At 32.2% G+C, this 26,073-nt stretch overlaps 1 protein-coding gene across 6 annotated transcripts in view; it reads left to right on the top strand.

Annotated features, from left to right (window-relative positions):
- The window catches only part of Ascc3 (activating signal cointegrator 1 complex subunit 3), a 315,181-nt gene that overhangs the window by 44,717 nt on the left and 244,391 nt on the right, over positions 1-26,073 (top strand). For all 6 annotated transcript variants that reach the window (XM_063253931.1, XM_063253927.1, XM_063253928.1 and 3 more), the window contains 4 exons: positions 13,637-13,757; positions 18,489-18,696; positions 19,474-19,615; positions 20,240-20,365. In XM_063253931.1, the coding sequence (XP_063110001.1) occupies positions 13,637-13,757; positions 18,489-18,696; positions 19,474-19,615; positions 20,240-20,365 (597 nt within the window). The remainder of the gene's footprint in view (positions 1-13,636; positions 13,758-18,488; positions 18,697-19,473; positions 19,616-20,239; positions 20,366-26,073) is intronic.

Here is a 26,073-nt window from a genome sequence, read left to right as displayed (position 1 = left end):
GTCTGGAACATAATTAGAGCAAGAGTTTTAGGTATTGTTATTAATATGATTAAATTATTTTGTATGTTTTTCCTCCCCTATTTGATTAGGATTTATTTTAATAATTCTAAACACCTGAAGTTAATTGCTTATTATATGTAGGTCACCATGACAATATATTAATCCATGTTGCTGCACTATACAGAGTACTTCTTAGTCAAGCTTAGGGAAGATTTTTAAATTAACTAGAGCTAGTTAGCAGTAACCAGATGATTTGAGCCCTGATTGACTGTTGTCCAGCATTAACCTGTTGTGTTACAACATTTATATGTTTGGTAACTTTTAAAATTTAGTTGACCTGTAAGATAAAATATGAATGAGACCAAGTGTCTAGCTTAGAATGCAAGTACAGAAAATAACCTTTGAAAATATAAGCCAAAATGGTACCAGTGGGTTTGTACTAATCTGTATTGCTTTAAATTCTGTAAAGCACTAACAGCTTTCAGAAGCATCATTTATTTATTTTATTATTTTTTTTAATTAAGGGAAAAATTTAAAACAAATTAGCAGGATATATTATAGTAACTTTTTTGATTTCCTATTAACTTGATTTGAAGCCCTGTATTGCTCTCACCATCTTGTTTTGACTGTACTCTGTTCTGTTTGATAGTATCAAGTTTGAGGGTATAGGCAACTACTTTGAAGGCAAAAAGATTCACTATGATGCCCATTCTGGTTTGACTATTTTCTTTTTTTGAAGTCCAGTAATGTCTTCAATGTTTAGATTTTATTGGTTTTGTTCTGTATTGTTTTGTTCAATTTTATTAAACCTGATGATATAGGCAAAATTCTTTTTTAAGGTAGCAAGAGGCATTATGGTAACCATTGTTGATTACCTTGTATTTTATTTTTACATCGTGTACTATGTCCATCCTTTGTTTTGACTGACTGCTTTGTTTTATCAATTTGGTTTTATTCTCTTCCAAAAAAAAAAGTTATAAGAACTGTGAGAGTAATAAACCCCAAATGTGTAAATGTTATTGTAAAAAAGAGAGGAAAAGAAAGTGCTCTAACAGATGCTACTGGAGGTGTGTTTAGGTGTGTAAGGTAGATGGTCATATTACTAAGTTTTTGTTGGATCATTGAACACAACTGTTTGCAGTCTCACTGTTTGTCCACTTTGTATGCTTTAATTTTGTAACTTGAACAGCTATTTCTAAGATGACAATATGTAATCTATTAACTAGTGATTTCTTACTCTTTTTTTTTGAAATTCTGTATTACTTGTGTCCTTTTACTGTTTTGTTTTCTTTAAATAAAATTTAAAAAAAAAGATATTTCAGAAAGAAACATTAAATGTAACTGGCATCTATAAGACATTTCTACATTGGGAAACAGTAGTGTTAAAGTTTTATAACTTTGTACCTTTTGTATCTTCTCCCAATTTTGGTGCACTTCCCCAAAATGTATAGTCATTTAATTTTAAGTTAACTATGAATACATACCTAAGGATATATACACCTATGTATATACCTATGTATATAAAATACCTAAGGATATATATACCTATGTATATATATCTAAGGATTATGAAATGTGTTTAGAGTGAAAGAATTTCAAAGGATGCTGTAATAAAATAATATTAACTGCTAATGGTATTAAAGTCTCTAGATGGAACAGAACAACCAGATACTTTAGTATTTTGAATCTTTGTGATGTTTTGAGGTTCTCCTTGTATGATTGTTTCAGTTCAGTTCTTTACAGAACAATGAACAGCTAGCTATTGGAGAATTTTTAGGAAAAGAAGAGGTAGTATACATTAATTGGTTCCGAACCTAATAAAATGGTTTGGAGGATGTTTTTGATAGAGGTGGAGAAGTCATTTAGGAAGCCCTTTGTTGTTCAGGCAACAAATATTTGGGAGGTTGAAGTAGCCAAGTAAAGATCTGAATTCTGTTTAGTAGTTGAAGTCCAGAAGGGTATTAGATTGTATGCAGGCATGAGGTGAATACAGTGGGGTAAGGAGGTGTTAAGTACGCCTTTGAGGCTTTTGACTAGTGTTGCCATGCATGTAAGAACACTTAGGGGCGGATGAAGTGAGTAGAAAAACATGGGCAGTTTTGTATATGTGGAATTCTAAGAGACCTCAAGATCTTCAAGTGGAGATGATAGCTAGGCAGATAATACATGGAGTTCAAACTTAAAGATTTTCATCAAAAGTTTGCTAATGCAAGTTAAGGAATTTCTTGTGAACAGCTAGTGAGGGAAGGTGGACTATCAGTGCTCTTAAGGGACATTGGTATTTAATAGTAAAAAGAGCCTACAGGAGGAACAGGAAGGGAACATTACCTGATTGGCAGGTTGTTATCACCAGTGGTAGATCAGCTGGGGTGCGGTGGTGCATGCCTGTAATCTAGGAAGCTGAGGCAAGAGGATCACAAATTTGACCAGGTAAACTTAGCAACTTTCAAGACTGTCTCAAACCTAAATAAAAGAGCAGGGGCTAGAGATTAGTGTAGCTCAAGCTATAGGTCAAATCAGTCCTGGGTAAGGGGACATCATGTACCACATATGTAATAGAAAAAATTGTTTTCAAGAAAAATAAGAGATTTAGCAATGTACAATGATATATTCTTTTTTCTGTTACTGTTTTTTTTTTCAGTAATATGTTCCTAAAGTTCAAAAATGGAGCCAGACAAATAATCACTGTTTTTATCAAATCTGAGTATGGTTTAAGCAGAATGAGTAGTAATAGGTAATCTAGATTGAGCATTCCTAACTCAAACTGAAAGCTAGCATGCTCCCCAATCCACAGCTGTGAGTTCCAGTGTGATATATCACAAAGGCAAACTTCCATACCCATTGCATGTGACAGATAGTGGTTAAAATGCAAATGAATGTAAACACTGTATAAAGCTACTTTGGCCTATATATAAATGGTTATATATGAGACTTATGCAAGTTTCATACTTAGTCTTGCTTACTCTTCCCACAATATTTGTATTATATATATATGCAAGTATTTAAAAAGATACAAAATACAAAACATTTTTGATCCCAAGTATTTTGGATAAGGGATGTTCAGCCTATAGTAAATCTGCTACTGAAAACCTTTGCATAGGTCTATGCTATTTTTGCTTTCTCTGTTATATACTTTAAAGATACTAAATTCTCAAGTGTTAATCTGCAAAATGACTAGCTATAGGTTTTCTAAGTAATAAGATGACAGCCAAAGACTTGCAATATACATGATTGATGTTCATTAATTTATTGCCCTTTTTATGATTATATAGGCAGTCCGTGGTATTACTTCATATAAAATACAAAGAATACAGGTGAAATAATTAGATTTATTATTTAGTAGAATACAGTCAATCTGCTGGATAAGTGTGATCATTTGTCTCACATGGTTATTTATACCTATTTGCCTTAGTTTTGTCTTTGGAAAATTCTGTAATATATCTTTTCCAGTATTTTATATAAGAGCCTTTCAGGTATTTTAAGGGTAAATGTAATATTCTAGTATGATCCTATTTCTCCTAGTTAAATATCAACTATTTTAGCTTTCCTTATATAACATATACTGTAAACAGGCTATTCACCATCTGATTGCATTTTTATTACATTTTTGTAGTTTAATTTTTCATTATAATCTTAAAATGTATAGATTAGGATTGCATTCAACACTCTTGACTGTGGTTCAACCCGTAGTATCCTTTGAGACGTTATAAACACCATTATTGTCACGGCTTATATCTAAAAGTCCCCCAAAGCCTTATGTATACATCAGACATGGGGCTTTTGGGAAGTGATTAGATCATGGGAGAATGATACTTAGCAGTGAATTTGTCCACTGATGAGTTTATAGTTACATGTGATATTCGGAGGTAAGGCCTGGTCAGGGGAGCTAGGTCCCTGAGGGTCTGACCGGAAAGGATCTATCTGCTTCCCACCTCCCTTGATTCCCCTCCATGCTCTGCCAGTCATAAGCAAGCCTCTGCTGTGCCCTACTGCCATGCCTGCCTGCCTGCCTTTGAGGCAGCTGACTGAGGATTGAAACCTGTACAAACTGTGAATCAAAATACACCTTTCCTCCTTTAAGTTGTAGATATTATTTGTGTCCCAATGATGAGAAAAAGACAGAATGTACCATTGATGCATTCAGCTTCTTTCCTAGGCTTCATTGCAGTTCTGTTCATTTAATGCTGCAAAATGCTTAACATCTTCCTTTCTAGCCATTCTTGGAATTTGTGTGACCAGGTTTCTTTATCTAAGAACATGTGAGTTTTTTTAAAACCTAAATAAGTTTTATACTGACCTCTAATCCTGCTTAGTTCTATCCAAATGATAACCAATTCGTGCCTATGTAAACGCTTTTATTGGTTTATGCACATTTATGTGTCCTTGGTAAAATTGTTCAACAGGACAGAACCTTGTCCAAACTTGATATTGAGGTTATTCCATAAACTACTGTTATTTTTAAAATGCTCCATTTACTTTAAGATATTCCCCTTATTGTGCATCACTGTTTTTTGGAATGCTCGTTGTTTATTTGATATGTTCGTTCTTTTCAAGGTATCTTTTGTAACTCCAAATAGACTTTGGTTTTTACTTTTAGTGAATTATTTAATATTCACTAGATGGATATAGAATGAAACTGACAATCCTTGAGTAAATATTGAAATTTTATTTACTTGAAAGCAAGTAAATAAATAAATTCTAGTGATTGCTGATTTGTTGAACCTTTTTTATTAGTCTAAGAAACAAGGTTCAAAACACACAGTAACATGACCATAATTGTTATGCTTGGAAATAAAATTTTGTTCCTAGATATGTAGCAAATCCAAGTACACTTATATTATTTATTCAGAGGTTTCTCAAACTCTGTTTAGCTCTGCAAAATTTATCATTTATCTCTGCAGAACCCAGTTTGAAAACAGATTTATGGTTCTTGTTTAGGCTGATTATATATCTTGCTACCAAATTTTATAAGATTTATAATATAATTTTCCTTGGTATATGATTTAAAAAGTTTAATATTACTTTTTACTTTCCTTTGTGGCAGTACTGGTGATTTGATTTTTGTTGTAAATTTAGCACCCATTATAACATTGTTTCTGTCAGAGTAATAGTGATCCAATTCAGTATAGATGACAAATGGGGTTTATCTTTCTTGCCAGACAAAAAGTTACAGTCACCTGTTAAAAATAGCACCTTGTCCAGATGCTGGAGAGTAGTTTTTTTGCCATCTCAGGAACTTTGTCTTTTGACTAATTTTTGACTGTTTCCATTCATTAGTTTAATGAGGGACCAACAGTCTAATAATTTGATTTAATGAAAAAAGTTATATGATGGCAGTAAGAATTGTAAGAATGTTTGTATTTTAAAAAGTACTTTAAAAATACTTTCATAGTTATGACTAACAGTATCCTCCAGGAAAAGTATGTTACCTGTCATTATCTACTGTCTTCCTTAATCTTACATCATTTATACCTAGAAATGTGTAACTTTATTTTTTATGGTTTGAGCATTGTATGCTTCTAATTTTCTTTAAAGCCTCTTAATAGATGTCTGTTTCTGTATCAATAGCTACTTTTCTCACCTCATTTTCATTTAATTTGATAGCTTTGGGAACTCGTATCAGTGTGTAGAGTAGTGATCCAGACAGCTGTACCTTTACAAACAGTCACTCTTGTGTACCAAATTAGTTTCTTGTGCAAATCTTGGACAAGAACTGCACCTGCTCTCAATGTGGATGAAAATGGCAAATGTTATGGAAAGCTTAAATTTGAGGTTTTTTTTTTTTTTTTTTTTTTTAATAACAGCTGATCTCAGAACTGTGCTGGAGATTATTTATCTTGGGGTCTTAGAAGTCTTGCCACTTAGAGGTAACCGTCTTTCTTGTCCTTTTTGCCAAGGCTTAGGTGTGCTATTTTTAGGCAATAATGTGCTCTTTGCTGTGATCCTTTATTTGGGCCTCACATTAGAAGATAGCTTCCAAATATGCTAGTTCTAAAGTTATTTTGGGATAAAATTTACAACTAGAACTAGTATTTATTATGTATGGACATCACATTTTGAATAGAATAATTTTTTTTTTTTTTGTCTTTTTCCTTTTTATCAGTACCGGGGATCGAACTCACGACTGCCTGCTTCCAAGGCAGGCGCTTATGCCGCTGAGCTAAATCTCCAGCCCCTAATTGAATAATTTTGAATGTCTAAGAATGTATGAGAGATTATCTCTCCTATAATTGTTTATTTTCTTAAGAAATAGTCTTTAAAAATTTTTTGAGAGTTTACAGGATTTAAAAGAGTTCATACTGTAAATTAAGATGATTTCCTGTTAAATTTCTTTTGGATATGGTAGAAAAGTTTATAGGTGTGTGTTGTGTTTTTTGTTTTTCTTAACAGTTTCTCTAATACCATCATTAACTTTAAGAGCAGTGCTTGTCTTACTAACAATTAATTCAGAATCCCATTTAAAATACTTTTATGAGCGACAAATGTACAATCATGATTACTATAGGTTGGGAGCAGGAGAAATTGGGCAGAGAGTGGCTGGTTTAGGTCAGTTAACACAATATGTATATATTGACATGTCAGACTGAACCCAATTAATATATAGTTAATGTGTTAATTCAACATAATAACATTTAAAAATATTTTGAGGAGAGTATTATTATTTTATATTTGACTGAAGTAATTTTCTACATTAGTTTTAAATCTTTGTGGTTCCTAAACTTAAATAGCTTCCTTGAAAGACAAGTTCATGTATTATATGACACACCCATTTAACAATGTGAAAAGCATTGCTTTTAGTGTATGCACTGATCTACGTAAACATTACCACAATTTTGGTTTACTTACATCACCTCAAAAATAAATCATAGACATCTCCCCTACCTTCTCTTATCCCAAAGAACTACTAATGCACTACTAATCTACTTCTGTCTGTAGAGATTTTCCTGTTTTGGACATTTGTTAAAAATAAAACCATATGCTGTAGTCTTTTGTGAATCATTTTTTTCACTTAGAAAAGTACTTTCAAAGTTCATTCACGTTAAATACTATTTCATTTCTTTTTGTAGCAGAATTATATTACATTTGCCAACATATCACCTTTTGTTTATCCATTCATCAGTTGATGAACATTCTGTTTATTTCTACTTTTTTGCCTATTTAAGTAGGCAAATTGTATATACATGTTTGTTTGTATGTGTATTTCTGTTCTTGGATTATGTGTCTAGGAGTGGATTGTTGGATCATATAATTTATGTCCAACTTGCTGAACAACTAACAAAATATTTTTCATGTGTCTGTACAGTTTTCCATTTCCAGTGTGTAAAGATTCCAGTTTTTCCACATTCTCATCAATCCTTGTTATTTTTCATTTTTATAAATTTCTAGTGGGTGTTAAATGACTATTGATTCTGTAGAAACACTTGTGATATATTATGCCCTTAGCAGTACTAAATCTTTTACCTTGTGACTACCTTTTCCTCCTTTAATTTAGTTCTTTAATTTCTTTCTGCAGTGTTTTGTACTTTTCAATATATAAGTCTTGCACTTGCTTTGTTAAATTGATTTATTAGTAGTCCTTTTTGATGCTATTATGTGGAATTTGTGAATTTCATTTTCATGTCATTCATTGTTAGTGTATAGAAATGCAATAGATTTTTACATATTGATTTGTTTCTTACAACTTTGAAGAACTTGTTTCTCAGTTCTAATAGTATTTTCTATATGTGATTATATCATCTGTAGATAAAAGTAGTTTTATTTCTTCTTTTTTCAATTTAGATGTCTAATATTTCTTTTTCTTGCCTATATGCCCTGGCTAGAACTACACTACAGTGTTGAACAGAAGTGGTGAGTGCAGACTTTCTTGTCTTACTTCTAATCTTAGTAGGTTAAATATCTAGTCTTTTGCCACTGTGATATGATGCTATATATAATATTTGCTGTGAGTTTTTATAGATGTTCTTTATCTGGTGAGGAAGGTCCCTTCAGTTACTTACTTATTGAGTGAATTTATCCTAAAACAGGAAAATAGTTTTATTTTGTATCTACTGATCATGTGATTTATTTTTACCCTATTGATATAAAATGTCAGATATTTCCTATTGTTGAGCCAAACCTTGGGCTCTTAACATTAATCTCACTTTGTTGTGGTATGTAATTTTTTAATAGTGTGCTAGAAGCAGCTAGTAATTCATGAGGATTTTTGTGAACATATTTCAATGAGGTACTTATATATAGTTTTCTTGTGATGTGTTTTATCTTTGTTGTCAGTAATATTGGCCTCATAAAAAGAGCTGGGAAGTGTTCCTTTTCTCTTACATTTTCCAGAAAATTTTGTGAAGAATTAAGTATTAACTTTTAAGAAAATATTTAGAATCCAGCAGTGTGATGATCTGAACTTGGATGTGTGTGTGTGTGTGTGTGTGTGTGTGTGTGTATAGTTTTAATGGCTAACTAATCTCTGATTTGCTACAGGTGTTATTCAGATGGTCTGTTTTTATCTTGAATTAGTTTTGGTAGTTTATATCTTTCTGGGAACTTGGCCATTTCATCTAATTTGTTTTATTTATTGATGACAATTGTTGATAACTATTCATTTTTATCTATTTTGAATTTCGTAAGGTTAGTAGTGATGTTCTTCACATGAATCTTCTCTTTTTTTTGGTCAGTCTAGATAAAAGTGTATTAATTTTATCAGCTTTGTAAAAATCACCCTTTGATCTTGATTTTTCTGGTTTTTCTCTTTCATTTATATTTGTGGTGTGCTTTTGGTTTCCTTCCTACTGTTTGCTTTAGGATGTTTTGTTCTTTTTCGGGTATCTGAAGGTTGCAAATTAGGTTATTGATTGGATATCTTTTTTCTTTAGACATTTACACCTACAAATTTCCTTTCAGTCACTGTTCTAGCTTCACCCTTCAAATTTGCTCTGTTGTTTTGTGTCATTCAGCACACAGCGTTTCCCTTTCAATTAAGTTTTAATTGATTGATAAGTTTTATTTACCCGTATTTGTGTTTCCCATCTTTTTGTTAATGATTTCTAATTTCACTTTGACCTATTTGTGTCCATTACATTAATTGAGATTTATCATAGCTTCGTATATGATCTATACTAAAGAGTGTTTAATTCTTGCTTTGCGTGTTCTGGTCTTGTCAGGAAGTGTGTTCAGTAGATGTCCGCCAGGTTTAGTTAGTGCATAGTGTTGCTCAAGCCTTCTGTTTAGTTAACTTAGGGTTAGTTTTATATCCATTGCTGAAGGCTTCAGTCACTACTGTGGAATTATTTATTCTTATTTATCCTTCATTTTTCTTTTCATTGTTTTCATTTCATGTATTTTGCTGTTCTTATAATATTCATACACATTGTGTTCTGTCTTTCGACACAGGCACATTATAATATATAAAACATTTTGTACATTTGAAATATCATCTGAAATCATTTACTCTCAGTCTAAAAAAGCTTTGTTAAATATTTCTCATAATGTGTGTCTGCTACCAACACAATGTCTTCTTTTGTGTTTGACTGGGAATGTTTTACTTTCTTTCTTCTTCTTTTTTTTTTTTTTTTTTTTGGTCTTTTTCGTTTTTATCGGTACCAGGGATCGAACTCACGACCGCACACTTGCAAGGAAGGCACTTATGCCGCTGAGCTAAATCCCCAGCCCCTTTACTTTCATTTTTGAAAGATAGTTTTGCTGGATATAGAATTTTTGGTTGACAAGTATTCTTTTGTTTTGTTTTAGCATTTTGAATGTTATCCCACCATTTAGGACCGCCACTGTTTTTGTAGCAGTATAATTGGCACATTTTGTTTTGTTTTGTTTAGTTTTGCCTCTTGCTTAGTAGGCAAGCACTGAATTGCTGAACTGCATCTCTAACGAATTGAATCTTCTTGTAAAGTGATAGATTATTTTTCTATTGCTGCTTTCAAGGTGTTTTTTCTTATCTTTAACAGAGAATTTTTACTACAAGCTGATGGATCTCTGTGTTTATTGTGTATGGAGTTTAATGTAGGTTGATATTTTCCTGAATATGTGGGTTGGTATTTTTTAATAAACATAAGAAATTTTAAACTATTATTTCTTCTCATATTTTTGTATGCCTTTCTCCCTCTGGTTTTGGTACTTCCGTATTGGTACACAAAACGCAGTTCCACATTTTTTTGAGTATCTGTTTGTATTTCTTCATTTGTTATCTTTTATTCTTTGGATGTCAGAATCTGTCTTCCTGTTTGCTGAGTCTTCCTTTTCCAGCTCAAATCTTCTGTTAATCTCTTGAAATGAATTTTTGTAATAGTTATTATACTTTTTAATTAAAGAATTTTCATTTGACTAAAATTTCCCTTCATGTCTCCCCTATTTGATTTGGTCTAGCTTTGCTTCTTTGACCATGATTTCTTTTTAGCGTATTTATAATACTTAGTTTGAAAATTTTTTTTTCTCTTGAATTTGATATCTGGTCACATTCACAGATATTTTCTCTTAATTGCTTTTCCCTTGCTCTCACCGTGTGTGGATCACACTGCCCTGTTCTTTTTACCTCTTTATTCATCCATGCATACATTCATGTAGAAATTGGACAGTATATTGTATTAGCTCTGGATATTTGTCCTCTGTCTCCAGCGTTAGTTAGTGTTAATTTTAATTTTTGTTTTATAATTGTCTAGATTACTTTAGTGGAGATGATTTCATCTTCTTTCATGCCACGGTTAAGATTCTGGTGTTCATGGAGCTGAAGGTTTGGGGGTGCCTGTTATGTTAGGGTGAGGATAACTAGACAGGGCTTTTCTTTTTCTTTCCTTTTTTCTTTCACTGATGATGCTGACTTAATTTTAAGCTGATTGCTCTATTGGTTGTAACATTTTCCTTGGGGGGGTGTGTGTGGGAGAGTGGCAATTTGCTTTGCAAACTAACCCAGTGAATTTGAGGCTCCTTTGCAAAAAATAATTGCACAGGCCTCGATGGTTTTGTGTTTTGTCAGTTTCAGCTTCATGCCATATTGTAAATGAAGTCCATTATCTTATGAAGATTGGGAGTGATCTGCTTTAATGGTCTTAATTCTTCCCTAAATCAGAATCTCTGAGAATGAACTCTGGAAGAAGCAGAGGGACAGTGGCATGTTCCTCTCTGAGTGACAGCCTTCCTTTAAAACTTGAGTTCTCAGTGGACTGGATGGACAGTAGCACAGGTCCTTTGCTTGTCTTAATGACATGAAATGATGTGATATGAAATGATCACCTGTTATGAGTCAAGGCAGATGTGAGACCTCATTGTTGTCTGTGGTTTCTGTTCCATTATTGAGAGCTAAGTGGAGAAGAGGGTAACCATATTATGACCTGAGTGTGTACTGCCTCTGCTATAGGTATATGGGAGGAGATTGAGAAATGCTGATGTCCTCTTCCTTTTAGGAAGAAAACCCTTTGCCTGAGTGCTGTTCTTAACTATACCATAATCTCTTGCCAACTCAGGGCTCTTGCAACAGTCAGGTATGGTGCATTTGCATTGCTAATCTGGGAAGGGGAATGAGGGTGATTTTGGTTGGCCACAAACTTCTTATTGAGGTCTTTGGAAATTCTTTTGAACATATATTTTATTTGCTGTCTGCCCTGTGGACAATTTCTAAAGACTTTCAATTTTTTTTTATTGTGATTTCTCTAGTTTTGAAGAGACGAAGAAAGCTCGTTCCATCTGCTGCTTCCCCTCCCCTTCTCCCTTCAAATCCAACTAGGTTAAGTTTTAACTTCCTAAAGGCCATAAAACAAAGGCCTGAGGTACTAGCTCCTGACATCCTGGGTCTTCCCTATCCGGTAGCCCCGTCACAAATTGTGTTAATTGCATCAGATTGTATTAGATTGTACATTCTTCACAGAAATAGCTTCGTTTATATCATAGTAATACCTGTAACTGTAAATGTGTGTCTTCCTTTTCCCCTGGGTAAAAGATTGATATGTTAATCAATGCTCTCTTCTGTAAAGAATTGTAAAATCTTACCCAATTGATATGTTAACCATTGTTGCCCTCTACAAATAAAAAGGTTGTGGTGCTAAAGTAAGGTAATTATGTCAGGAAACTCAGAGATAAAGTCTGCTGACTATGCTAATCAAGATTGGGAAGTATGTCAGAACCAAGCCACACAGGAGCTAGGTGACCTAAAAATAAGCTGTGCAAAACAAGACAGTTAATCAACTCTGACCCACTGGTCGCCCCTCATGATCTGACCAATCACAAATGGACAAATCACCAACTGTTCTGCTCTAACTGCTATGATTGGCTTCTGTAACAATGCTTGCTTGCTTTGCGGTTTTCATCCTTAAAAACACCAGCCTTGCCCCAACTCAGGGTTCTCCGTTTCCACCTGTTTGGAGGACCCCGTGTACACGGAATAATAAAAACCCCATTGTTTTTACATGAGAGCGAGGCCCTTGGAGTCTTCCTCGCGACACCGGTCTAACAGTTTCATTGGGGAAAATTGTGCAGGATCGTATGTTGGAAGTCACTCTCTTATAATTATCTTTTACGTGTTACTGTATTATAATGGGACATTATTTTTTGGATTCAAAAGAGTGTCAATTTTAAAATTCTAATTAACTGTGTAACTGGGCCATTTGTATAAATTTCTAAAGCTTAATTGTTATAACTCCAAAAGTAGTAATGGTACTTTAACTTGAAAGGATTGTTAGGAGGATTTATTAGATAGATTTATTAGATATGATAAGCACTTTATCATAGTACCTGGCATATAATAAATTATATAAAAGCTGTAGATATACTTAGAATTGACAGGATAGCATCACTTTCTTTTGTTTTCTTTTTATATACATACCAGTAAAATGAACATCAGAAAGAAAATACTTATTGTACATACAATATCACGTATATATTCAACATAAATTTTACTCAGTGATTTTAATTGTGTGGTTTCTTTGGTAATAAAATTTAGTAATATAACATCCTCACATTCAAAATTAGAGTCTAACCATTCTGAACCATGTATTTTCAGATCATACTTGAGGAAATACAACGCTTTTAAGATTAATGATATTATGTGGTTATGTAATTTAAGGCAGAGTCTGTATTCTAATTTTCGGTTGTGAGAATCTGAAATCAATTTCATCTTTAACCACTGCATAGAAATGTACAATATGATGAAAAATTTTAAATAAAGTTATGAAGAGGATTTGTAGCATTGTGTTTCAGGTGCCCGATAATTATTTTAAAATACTTGTAAAATTTTCACATATAATCTTGATTCACTAAAACATTTTAATGGTTCTTTAAAATGACAACTGTTACATAGAAAGTTATAAGAGAAATACTGTTTGGGACTCTTAGAAAGTCAGAATACTATGTTGAAAAGCCAATTAAATAAACTTATAATTTCATTTGGTTGTAACAAGAGAAATTAAGTGTGAGCATTTATTACTCTGTTAAGAGTAATGTATTTAAACCATAATTATTTTTAAAAAATCGACTCATAGTCTTTAGTTGTGCAAATGTAAACCTTTGTCAATGTTAAGATTTAATTTTTTTCTGTTATTAAACTTTTTAAATTTTATTCCTTTGTTTAATAGGATATGAATAATTTGAAAAGTTAATTTTGAGCTAAGTGGCTTTTTTATTTGTTTTCCTTTTTTATTAGTTATTTGAATTGCTTGGACCTGAAGGACTCGATCTTATTGAAAAGCTTCTCCAGAATAGAATAACAATTGTGGATAGATTCCTTAATTCTTCAAATGAACATAAATTTCAGACTATCCAAGGTAAGCGTCTATGCAGTGGTAATGCTAACTTAAAAAATTGATTGGTTAACACTTCTTTTTAATATAATTATATTTTTATGTCCTTTGACCTATTATATAATTTGCGAATCTCATACGATTAAGTAGGTTTTAGGTATGACAGATTATGAAAAAAATTAAAAGGTACAAATATGGTGTGACAGTGTTTTATAGGATACTTTTGGTAAAATGTAAAATCACTTGTAATAGACAATATTTTTTAAAGCAAACACATATAGGATTTACAGTGGGCCATGTGGTATTGTAACTTTGCCTCAACTTTGAAACTGGCAGGTGTAAGAATAATTCATTAAACACTTGCATACTTTCACCAGTCATTAATACTTTGCTTCCACTGTTCCTTTTTCCAAACACATGTGTGCACATGCACACACACAGGCACACACACACATACACTCTGCTTTAAAATTTTGGCTGAACAGTGACTGAAAGTTGCGGACATACTGCTATTTCATTTACAAAATTTTTGGCATAATGTGAGAACAGTGACAGTTTTGTTTAAGTGATTCAGTCATCATGCTCAGCAAATTGAACACCTGTAGTATCACATAATATACAGTTTGTAAAATTTCAAGGAAATTACAGATTTGGCTGGAAAGTCATAGGCATAAAAAATTTCCTGATGAGATGGCACACTCAGGTTTTAAGTGATAAACATGAAAATGAAAGTTTTTACCTTTACCCAAATGTATTTGCCCACTGTACAAACAGTTTGGAATGTTTAAAGCATAAGAAATATAGCTTCAACATCTTCGTTGACTTTTAAGTAAGTTACATAATGATTATGGCACTAAAAGATGTTAAAAACTGGGCCGGGGATTTTGCTTAGTGGTATAAGCATCTGCCTGGCAAATGCAAAGCCGTGATTTCAATCCCCAGTACCAAGAAATAAAAATAAAATAAAAAACTGCCTTGATTTTAAATCTAGAATTTCTCCAGTACTAATAGGATGTTCTCAGAAGCTTAGAGTTGTTTTGGATTTGTTAGAAATTTAAAAGACTGAACTTAGTTTTTCTTCCTGCAAGTCTCTTACTGCAAGAGGGAATCCCGCAGTACCCAAAGGGTGGGACAATACCTAGTGAGACACATTGCAGTAAGCCATTATGGGTTTGAAAACATTAAAAATAGTTAGTTATCTGTGAATGGAAAAAGAATGGTAGATATCCAGTCCTGTGATGTAAGTTCTGAGAATTTGTTATTTTTCTTTTGTTAGTCTCCTAAATGTTATGGTAGAGATGTTTACTGATTGTAATGTTCACTAATAACTTTTAACATAAAGGTGGGTCCAGCTTTACAAGTTGAAATTGAGAACTTTAAATGATGAGCTGGTAGTTTATTTCTTTTTATTTTTTGAGGTAGTTTCATTATGCTCATTACTTCTTGTTATGTCTGTTTCACAGATTTTCCTGTATTAAGATAGCTTTTTAGAAAAACACACTATTTAGCTCAAAATAAATACTTAAAAGTAAATACTTAATTTCAAGTTTTAAAAAATATTTTTGAGCCAACAGTCTTGCTGGAGATATTTTCTACACTTCTCACACTACATACACTCTTTTATTCCATATGGATCATTATTAACGTTGCTGTTATTTAAGAATGATAATTATATTGTTGAAAATTTGTGCCATATAAAGTTAACACTTCTAAGGGCTGTAATAAAAAATTTAACAACAGTATTTTTGAAAGTTTTTTGGCTAGGTGGAGTGGTGTTTGTCTGTAATCCCAGTTTAACCTCTGGAGAATTTCAAGTTTTAGCTCACTCTGAATAAATTAGCACTGTAGAGAGTCCATGCCTTAAAAAAAAAAAAAAAGGTCTCACTTGCTTAAGCCCCAGTCCTGTACAGAAAAGAAGTTTTTGTATATGCATGAAAAATTATTCTTAATTTTTTGATAAAGAAATATTCTTAGAAGAATCTGTAGATTTTTGTTCACCGTTTTTACCTACTTGTATATTTCTATGTAACTTTTTTGTGTAATGATCTTCAGAATTCTATTACAATTAATAAATTTTACTCTTTATAAATGTACCTTAGAAAATTATTAACAATGTCCCATCCTTATTATCAGATTCATTATCTTAGATGACAGTGCATTCTGGTCACGTAGTATTTGCTAGCTCTTTTGCTGATTTTGAGTCTTCATATATTTAAATATTCCTTGTCTTTTGTCTTTACTCTTAAAACCAGGAAATGTAAATTGAGTGAGAAGCCACAGGATACAGTAACTGGTCTCTTGAATTGAGGATAGTTACACAGTAAATTCTGCCTTCAGCAGGGCTGGGATGGACAATGTTTTATTATAAAATCAAACTTTAGTTAAGTGTGTCAGTTTGTCAGTATTATGAATGATATAAAATTTTTGTCATAGTTACATTCTAAAAGGATAGAGTCCTATATTATTTTTCAGTAAAGTTAAGGTTATTTCTGCTTGTCATTCTCTACAATTAGCTTAACACAACAAGAACCATAAATTTAGGTGTTTATGTTTCATCTTGCAGGATTCTAGTTTATTTTTTTATCTATTTGCTTACTTTTTGAGACAAGGTCTTGCTATGCAATTCAGGCTGGCCTTGAGCTCACTTTGTAGCCCAGGCTGGTCTTGAACTTTTGAGGATCTTCCTACTTTGGCCTCCTGAGTGCTGGGATTCCAAGTGTGTACCAGCACACCTTAGTATACTTTATTTTTTTTTAAAAACAGAAAAATAGCAATAGATAATTTAAAATAGTAACAATAATTAATACATTATATATTGTTATAGTCATAGTTCATGAAATATTGTCCAAAAAAGTATTAGCACATAACTTTCTTTTCAGTGATCTGAGAGAAACCAGCTCTATAACTATCCTGTGCATATATATATATTTTTTTCCCTTTCTTCTTTTCCCCTTTCTCCCACCACCGTTTGTCTTTTCTTTCGAACAGTTTCTTCCCAATTCACAATGTGTATTGCACATTTTGAATCTTACTTACTTTTTTAGTTTTTCATGCCAATGGTATATTCTAATTGAGACTTTACAAATCTTTCAGTGAGATAGATATATGTTCTTGTAACTTTAATTTCCATATTAGGATGATCACATGTGTGTATAAAACTGTCATCACATTTGCTTAAAGTGTTAATGATAGTAGTACATATTATATAATATGTCCTCTAAAGTATTTACAGTTTCACACTTCAAAATGTTTAATACCCACTTCTGGTAATAATGGTATTATTCACATTTTTAAATATTCTGCTTATCTGTAGCTGATTGTGTGAGGTGAAGACAATTGTAACTTTTTATTCAGAGTACATTTGAAAACTGTGAGACTATTGCCTTCTGTTTCTGTCATTTAAAATTAATCATAAATTCAGTTATTGTAATGCCAGTGTAGGACTTTCTCAGAAAGTCTTATAAGACTTAAGCTAGAACATACTTTTTTAAGAACTATTTTAATAGTTATATGATGGAGAGTTAAATGACTTACTTAGAATCATATAAAAAGGTAGTGACAAATATCTGAAAATTGTGAGATTTGAACAAGAATGACTTAGAAAGCTCATTTTTTTTCTCCTGGTATTGATTCCTTCTATGTTGTGTATTAGAGCATATAATTTTATTATATAACTTGATCTTTGCTCTGCCAAATATGGACCAAGTCTCATTCTTTTTCTCCAGACCTAGTGACAGTGCCTGGGATGTAGTAGATCCTTAATATATTAAATGCTTTGTGATTTGGATTGTTTTAATGACATTCTTTACAGATCTTTGGGGCTTTAGTAAACTAAGATACTAAGATAAGTTTAAAAAAAAGAAGGTAATCCTGTTAGAAGAAAATTTATACTGAATTTTGAGTTCACCAAACCATACACATACTTCCACTTTGCAAAATTCCCCTTAGTAATCCTCTCTCCCTTTTTCAAAAACCTCCCTTATTCCTTTCTTCCTTTCTTTGGCTTTATTACAGTTCTAGGGGTTGAACCCAGGGTGTTTACACTGAGCTACACAGCCCATTCCTTTTTTATTTTAATTTTGAAACAGGGTTCCACTAAATTGCTAAGTTGCCCAAGTTGGGCTTGAATTTTTGATCCTCCTGTTTTAACTTACCAGAGTGCTAGGTTTACAGGCATGCACCACTGTTCTTGGTTGATTCTTTTTCTTACCTTTCCTTTTTTTTAAACTGTGTATCCATGAAAAAATATACCATGTTCTTGTTTTGTTTGCTTTGGACACTATTTATAAATATCTCTTGAACTAATGCTAAAAAAATGTATTTCACTATGAATAAATCTTAACATATTTTCATTTTAACAGATTAAGGCCTGTCACATAGGAAAAGCTTATCTAATCTGTAAAGATTTTTATTTTATCATTACAGTGATGGCAATTATAATTAATACTGCTAATTATATTTTTGAAATTACATAAATGGTTTAAAATTATAAAACTTTGTAATTTTATGTCACTGATGTTATATGTAAGAATTTATATTAGTAACATTAAACTGTTGAATTTCTAGGAAAATATCGCTGGCTTTTCTCAAGTTACTAGGTAGTATCATTTAAACATTATTGAACATACTGACTTTAAAAAGTGAATTGTTTGAGGTTTGTGCTATTTTGTTTTTTAGTAGAGAAAAAAATAGTTTACATATAGGTGAAGTCATGTCACGCTTACAGTTTGTTATATTTTAAAATTTGCTTCATAGACAATTCCAAAAAAATTTTGGGAGAGAATGCTAAACCTAATTACGGTTGTCAAGTCACTATTCAGTCTGAACAAGAAAAGCAGTTACTGAAACAGTGTCGCCGTGAAGAAAAAAAAATTGCTAGACGAGAAAAAAAGGCTGGAGAAGATGGAGAAGTTTCTGGAGAAGGTATTACATGTTTTGATCCTAAGGAACTGAGGATACACAGGTAATAAAAACCAGAATCTGAAAAATACATGTTGTAATTGCTACTTTTGCGTATCATTATCATTGTTTTTGGCTTTCACAATGTGATTCTTACACTGTACTCTCGTTTTCTTGCAAGAAGAGAATTTTGTTGTATAAAAATCTTTTTTCAGGATAACAAAAAGCAATCCTCTGCTTAACTAAGATATTCTTTCTTGTATCCTCAAGAAAATTATAGATTAAAATTTTAGAATAAGCTATTTTTTATTATGGTCTGTTTGTAGTATATAATGTTTACATTCCTTGTTGGGGAATCAGTACATGTACAGAACATGTCAAGAAGTAAGCTATTAAGGAGCAATATACTGACAAGTTATATGAAGCCTGCATAAATTTATTTTTATACTGTTGTTCTTTCCTAGCTGAATAATATTTTTTATCTATTATTGTTATTATTTAGAAGTAGAAAGGATGAACATGGAATAAAGATACTGTACGTGATTCTTTAAATATTGAAGCAGTTTTAAAAATGAATTTATATAACTTGTTAAACATCTTTGGATTATGAGAAAACAAAATTAGAAAGAACATTAAAGCAAACTTTTGGATTGGTGTTATCTAAAAAATGTGCTGAATTCAATTTTCTGACAAAAACTTTATGGTTTGCTAATATTTTTATATAGCTAAATTACTTCTCTTTAAAATGGATAACTACCTGAAATAATAACCTCATTTTAGCATATGTTTTCCTTTTCAAAATAAAAATGATAAATTTGGTCTATTGTTTGTGTATTTACAGAGAGCAAGCACTTTTGAATGCTAGAAGTATTCCAATTTTAAGCAGGCAGAGAGACACAGACATTGAGAAAATACGTTATCCCCATGTTTATGATTCTCAGGCCGAAGCCAGGAAGACATCAGCATTCATTGCAGGTGCAAAGGTATAACACTGGTGTATAACTGCCTGTACTGTCTCTATTCTAAGGAAGTGCCATATGATTTTTCTTGTTTATTTTGTGTGTATAGTACTAGTTTACTCGACTATGTTAAATTTTATTGAAAAGTATTAGGGAAATGAGATATTGCAGTGTAAAAATCCTAAAACATAGTCGGTATGTAATTTGTATTTTTAATTAAATCTACATAGTGCGCATTTTCCTAGTTATGTGTGTACATTTGTCTTCAGGAATATCTTATAATTAATGTATAGTTTAAGATGTAACAACTTGGGGCTGGGGATTTAGCTCAGTGGCATAAGCGCCTGCCTTGCAAGGAGGCAGTTGTGAGTTCGATCCCTGGTACCGATAAAAAGGACAAAGACCAAAAAAAAAAAAGATGTAACAACTTGCTGTGCCTGAGAAATCTGATAGACAAATGTTTTATGTGTGTTTATATGCATTTATTTTTGTTTTTTTCAGATTTATTTTTATTTAAATTAGCTAAATGTATTTGTCAGTGCTGTCAAAAATGCCAATAGCATTGTTGGACTCTTTACTTGAAAAACCTTTAACAGAACAGTTGTATGATTAACCTTATTATTGAATTATGATTTTTGATGTTTATAGATGATTTTACCAGAAGGAATCCAAAGAGAGAATAACAAGCTTTATGAAGAAGTCAAGATTCCCTATAGTGAACCAATGCCAATCGGCTTTGAGGAAAAGCCAGTTTACATAGAAGATTTAGATGAGGTGAGATGAGCCTTTCTACCTTTTATACTTTTGAGGGTTGAATATGTTATAGGTAGATTTGTGTTAGAAAAAATAGATTTTAAAATTAAATGGTTAATACAGTACAGAAACCTACTTGGTTATTAAAGAGGTATACTATGGGAGTTTTAAGAGTATACACATGTATTCCTTGATACATTAAATATATTTATATCTTATATTTTCCTGTTTATGTACATTTATACTTATATATTTCTTTTAATCATATTTTGTTTCATTTCATACCTTTATTCTAAATCAATTTCTAGGGAGTAGTTCAGATACAAATATCTTGAAGATTAATTTGAAGCTCTATAGATAATTGTGAAAGACAGCTTTTTTTCCAACTGAGGTTACCAGTTCATTTCTGAGTCATTTCCATTTCCTTTGTGGGGGGGTATTGGAGTTCTTACAGTCATGGTGCATATTCTTATCATCAGCTCTCATGACCATCAGGAGTCAAAGTGGAGTTGTTTCCTGAAGCAAAAGATGTTATTACTATTATTACCCATAAAATAAAGATGAGAAATATTCTAAGAAGATGGAGCTATGTTTTTGAAATTACTTTTTTGTTCCTGTTAAGTATGTTTTATATTTGTGCATTTGAGAGTTACAGTTTTTAAAATAGTTAATAAAATATCATACAGCAAAAATGTACTACTGATCCCAATGTAATATTTGGTTTGGAAGTATAAAAGGTGCCTAAAATATTTCATTAGAATGGAGATGAGAATATTGAGGGCATAGGATTTGCCAGATAGATATACCAGATGAAGAGTCATGCATGCTTAGGCTATATGTGAAAAATGACAGCAAATGAATCAATAAAGAGAGTTAATAGTTTGCCAAGATGGATTTGCAAAACTGTACCTTTAGTTACACAGGTCAGACGATAGCAGGCTTGACTAACCTTTCTGTTGGGGCTGTCATGAAAGTGAAGTCCTGGTGTTGGCCAGACTGAGCTGTTATCCCGAAGCTCTGGGATTGAATTTCCTTCTAAACTCAGGAACACTTGTTTTCTAAATCTAATTTTGTTGTATGTCTATGACTGAAATATCTCTCTCCTTTCTGTCAGTTGTAGGTCAGTTCCTAATGTCTGCCCACTTTTCCTAGCAAGTAGCCCCTCTATTTAAAAGTCTAGTGAGGAAATATCAAGTCTGCTTTAAATAGCTGACTTTTGCTGCTGGCTGCTGAAAAACTCTAATTTTAAAAATTCATGAAATTAGATCAGACCAACAAGATCATCTTCCTAAATACAGGACCAGGCAATAAAATCTATCACCTTCTCAGTCCTCAGTTTAGGCACGATGCATATCGTAGGTCGATGTCACTTTCCACTTGCCTTTCTCTGTGGTTTTTATGCTTGGCATTCAGCATTTTGAACCTGTGAGTTTACTATTCTCAATATCAAATAGGGGAGGTTTTCAGTGATTATTTTTTCAATACTTTTCTGCGCCATTCCATTTTCCAGAAACTTGAGTCATATATATTTTGGGTCTGATGACATTGACACACAGCTCATAGATGTTATATTAAATTGTTTTTCATCATTTTCTTCATCATGCTTCATTTTGGAGATTCCTGTTGACTTACTTTGTATTTACTAATCTTTTTTTATCCTGTAGTGTCTAAATGATTGCTGTTAATCCCATCCATTGTACTTTTCTCCCAGGCATTGAAATTTTGTCTCTAGAAGTTTGATTTGTGTCTTTGTAATATCTTACAGATTTCTACATACTGTTGCAATCATTTCAATAGCCCATGGGCATTTGTCCTGATTTTTAGCATGCTTGATAATTTTTTGATTGATAGATATGATTTTTAACCTGTTGAATGCTAGATTTTTTTAAATGTCTTTAACAGTTTTTTCTTGGAAAGTTTTCTTTGGATCGGTTTAATCATTTTAGGTCTTGCTTTTTAAAATTTCATAGATGGATCAAATCTGCAGCATTTAGTCTAAATTTACCCATTCCTTAGTGGTGAAGGATGGGACAGAATTGACTAGGTGGGAACCATTGTTGTAAGTAAACAATAGGAAAAGGATCATTTTATTTAAAATCCTAAGACATCTTGTTTCAGTAGTATATTGCTGTGAGAACAACGCTTTCCTTTTTTTGATAATAACTTGTCTAGGAATGCAGTTATCATTTGGGGGCTATTAATTTGCTGGAATTCTCAATTTCCAGAGTTATGTGTCGGTTTTGGTTCAAAAAGATAAATGAAATCAATAGATAAGCAGTGAAAATTCCTTTAAAATTTAAAGATTTGGGGGGTGGTTTAATGGAGTAACAATTTCCTGCTTTAGCAGGTCATGCTACTTCATTCCTTTAGAGCTGAGTTTCCCAATATAGGGGATATATTTTAATTGTAAAAACAATTTAAATATTTTAAGTCCTCTATGTTTTCATTTTTTGCATAATTATTCCTGTCATTACTACATTTCCGTCTCACATCTAGTTATGGGCCGTAACTTATTAACAAATTGCTTTTCTTCCCCTGCAAATAACTGTTAAATCTAGCTTCTATTTAAATATTTATTTCCATTGTTTCACAGGTTTTTCATCCCCAGCACTGATTATTAATTATTCTTTCTTATATACTATTTTTTTTTTTTGGTCTTTTTCATTTTTTATCGGTACCAGGGATTGAACTCACAACTGCCTGCTTGCAAGTCAGGCGCTTATGCTACTGAGCTAAATCCCCAGCCCCTTATATACTATTTTTGATAATACCAGCATGAACTACATTAGAATGTAGAGTTCCTGAATGAACATTAAATGAACATTCCTGTACCTTTTGATAATGCACATTCTCAAATAAGTGTGTTTCTATATAATAGTATAATAGTCAAATTAAGACAGATAAGGGATTTATATTTAATGTCATACATTTAGGGAAATTCCTTTAAATCATTTCCTGTAACTCTGAGAATGCAACTTGTCTTAGAGGTTATTTGGTCTATGTAAAACTTGTTTTCAAGTTCTAATTTTTTTTCCTGGAAAAATAAATTTGATTCTGAATTTGATGTAGGAGTTTTGAAATGTTAGTCAAATGGTAGTGAACCTATGGCACTCATGCCACAGTGGGCTGCTTGTGTCCTTGAAAGCTCTGAAAGTTCCACATTACTTTGCTAGTGTGACATTGTTGATGTTACATGTTACTTAAACTCTATACTGTCCAATCTATTAGTGTGTATAAAATGCTTGACTCAGATTGTCTTCTACAGTACTGTTTTTCATTTTGAACTGCGTGAAACTACATGTATGATAGATTTGTAAATTTATTAACAGTGTATTTATTCAATTAATACTAATAGCAAGTGGAATACAATTTCAGTTAATTCATAAGACTTTTGAGTAGTTAGGTGATAATAGGACACTATATTTCTTTAATGTTAGGACCTATGAATTGATTGATTAGGATCATAGTAAAATATGCCCCCCTCCAGAAACTTGAATATGTATTTCAGAAGAGGAAGCTAAATAGACTTTTGTTTCAAAAGCTGTGAAAATTAATACTTTGGAACTAAAGGTTTTAAGTTAAGAGTTCTTTAGTGAGTCAGGGAATTAGGGTTCTAGGAAAATTATATTTTAAAACATAGGTTTGGACTTTTAGAAATTTAGAGAATAAATGAGTGTGTTTCTGTATATAACTTCCATTTTTATTATCTGTGGATTTTGCATTAATTAATGCACTATGTATCTAAAATAGGCTCTGTCCCACAGGTATAAGTCATTTGCACTGTTTTTGAGTATCATATTTTGATACATATTTAAAACATGGAGTTTTTCCTTTTTCTTGCATTGAATAGACATAAAATATTACAAAGTAAGATTTTTCAGTGTTTTATATTTTTGTTGTTTGCTTCCTAACTTTGATACTATGACATACATTCAAGATTTTTCTTAGTTTTATTTTTAAACTGGTTTTGTTATTAACTTGTACTAAACAATTATTTGAATTTATCTTTATATATTGCCAGTTAATTTAAAACTCCCCACCTTTCACTCCCACCTTTCCCCCTCTTCCCTCCCTCCCTAAAACTGGATATTGAACACAGGGCCTTTGCACTGAGTTGCATTCCCAGGTCTTCCCTGCCTACCACCTTTTTGAGGCAGGATCCCTGTAAATCGCTAAGTTGACTAGGCAGGGCTCAAACTTGCAATTGTTTATTTCAGCCTACCTGAGCTCTGTTATCACAGGAATGTGCCCCTATCCTCAGCTCTTTATCACTTATGTTTCCCAAATTTTCATTATGGGAATATGGTAGTTGCAAAAAATTTCTTAAGTTTTGTTGAATTAAATTGCCTTTATTTTACTATTATTTTTAAAAGCAGTCAGTATAATTTTAGGTAGATAGTTATTTTCTCATCACATTTAACATATTATCCTACCACTGTCTGCTTTTCATTTTTATTTTTGAGAAATTTGCAGTCAAGCCAGGTGTGGTGGCTCATGCCTGTAATCCCAGCATTCGGGAGGCTGAAGCACTAGGGCCATTGTGAGTTCGAAACCAACCTGGGCTACAAAGTGAGCTCAAGGCCAGCCTGAACTGCATAGAGAGACCCTGTCTCCAAAAAAAAAAAAAATTTGCAATCTAATTGTGATTTGTTTTAAGGTTACCTTTCTCTGTGGCTGTTCTTAAGCTATTCTTTAGCCCATGGAACTTTACAGCATTACCACAGAATTTTTTTTGAGATAACTTTCTTTTAACTTATTTTCTCATTCTACTGGAGTCCTCGCATCAATACGTAAAGGAAGTAAGAAAGAAAGAAAAAAGAATTTTACAGTTTTGATGGGCTTATACTTCGGCAAACAACATAAAAGAAAAAAACATCAAAAAGAGATACAGTATGCTTCCATTGCCTTCCCTGAGCTTGCAGCCTTATTAGGGACATAAGAGGCATCTGTGGTACTAACCAACTGTGTACTATAGAATTCATTCAGTAAAAAATCAGTCATTCTCATATTCAGTGTATTGAAAAGCAGTGAGATCATCATATGCTGTACCACTTAGTGAAGACTTTTTGGAGAGCATGAGACTTAAATTGTTAACTACTTTGGATTATAGAGCTGTATCTGGAGCAATGACAATAAATTTTTAGTAGTGCTTCTGCTAGGTATACAGAGACAAAAATTTGTGATTTCATGTTGAAAATATTCTAGAATCCTGACACAAAATACTAGTCTTTGTCATGTGTCCCTTTATATATAGAATCTTCAAAATTTTTTATCATAGAAATTTGGTCACTGTCAGGAAAGCCATTAGTTTATTAGAATATTATTTAAAGAATTGCTTCTTGAGGAAAGACTTAAAATGCTCAGATCACTGTGAAAAAAATAATTGGGGATTTTAATACATTCTTTCTGTTACCTGTGTAGTGTAGCTTTTGATAATGCAGTGGTACCTTGGTTCACGAATTTAATTCTTTCTGTAATTCTGGTCACAGAATTCATTCCATGATTGTGTGGAAAGGATTAAGTTTGTGAACTGAGGTACTATTGTATATTATATTTTGTATTCCAGTTAGTTATGTAGAAATTTGATCCACTGATTTACATCATTATAAGGTTATAAGATTCATTTATTTTTACTTCCAGCAATTAAATTATATAAAATTAAATTATATGAAGATAGTGGTTACTTGTTATGAAAGTGTCCTATAGTTAAAAATATGAAATGTTTAGTT

Source organism: Cavia porcellus, unplaced genomic scaffold (assembly GCF_034190915.1).
Source record: "Cavia porcellus strain 051 isolate PalLab524CR breed Dunkin Hartley unplaced genomic scaffold, mCavPor4.1 scaffold_7, whole genome shotgun sequence".
Classification (NCBI taxonomy): Eukaryota; Metazoa; Chordata; class Mammalia; order Rodentia; family Caviidae; genus Cavia; species Cavia porcellus.
The sequence above is the reverse complement of the archived record's forward strand: the minus strand, read 5'-3'. Positions and strand labels throughout refer to the sequence as shown.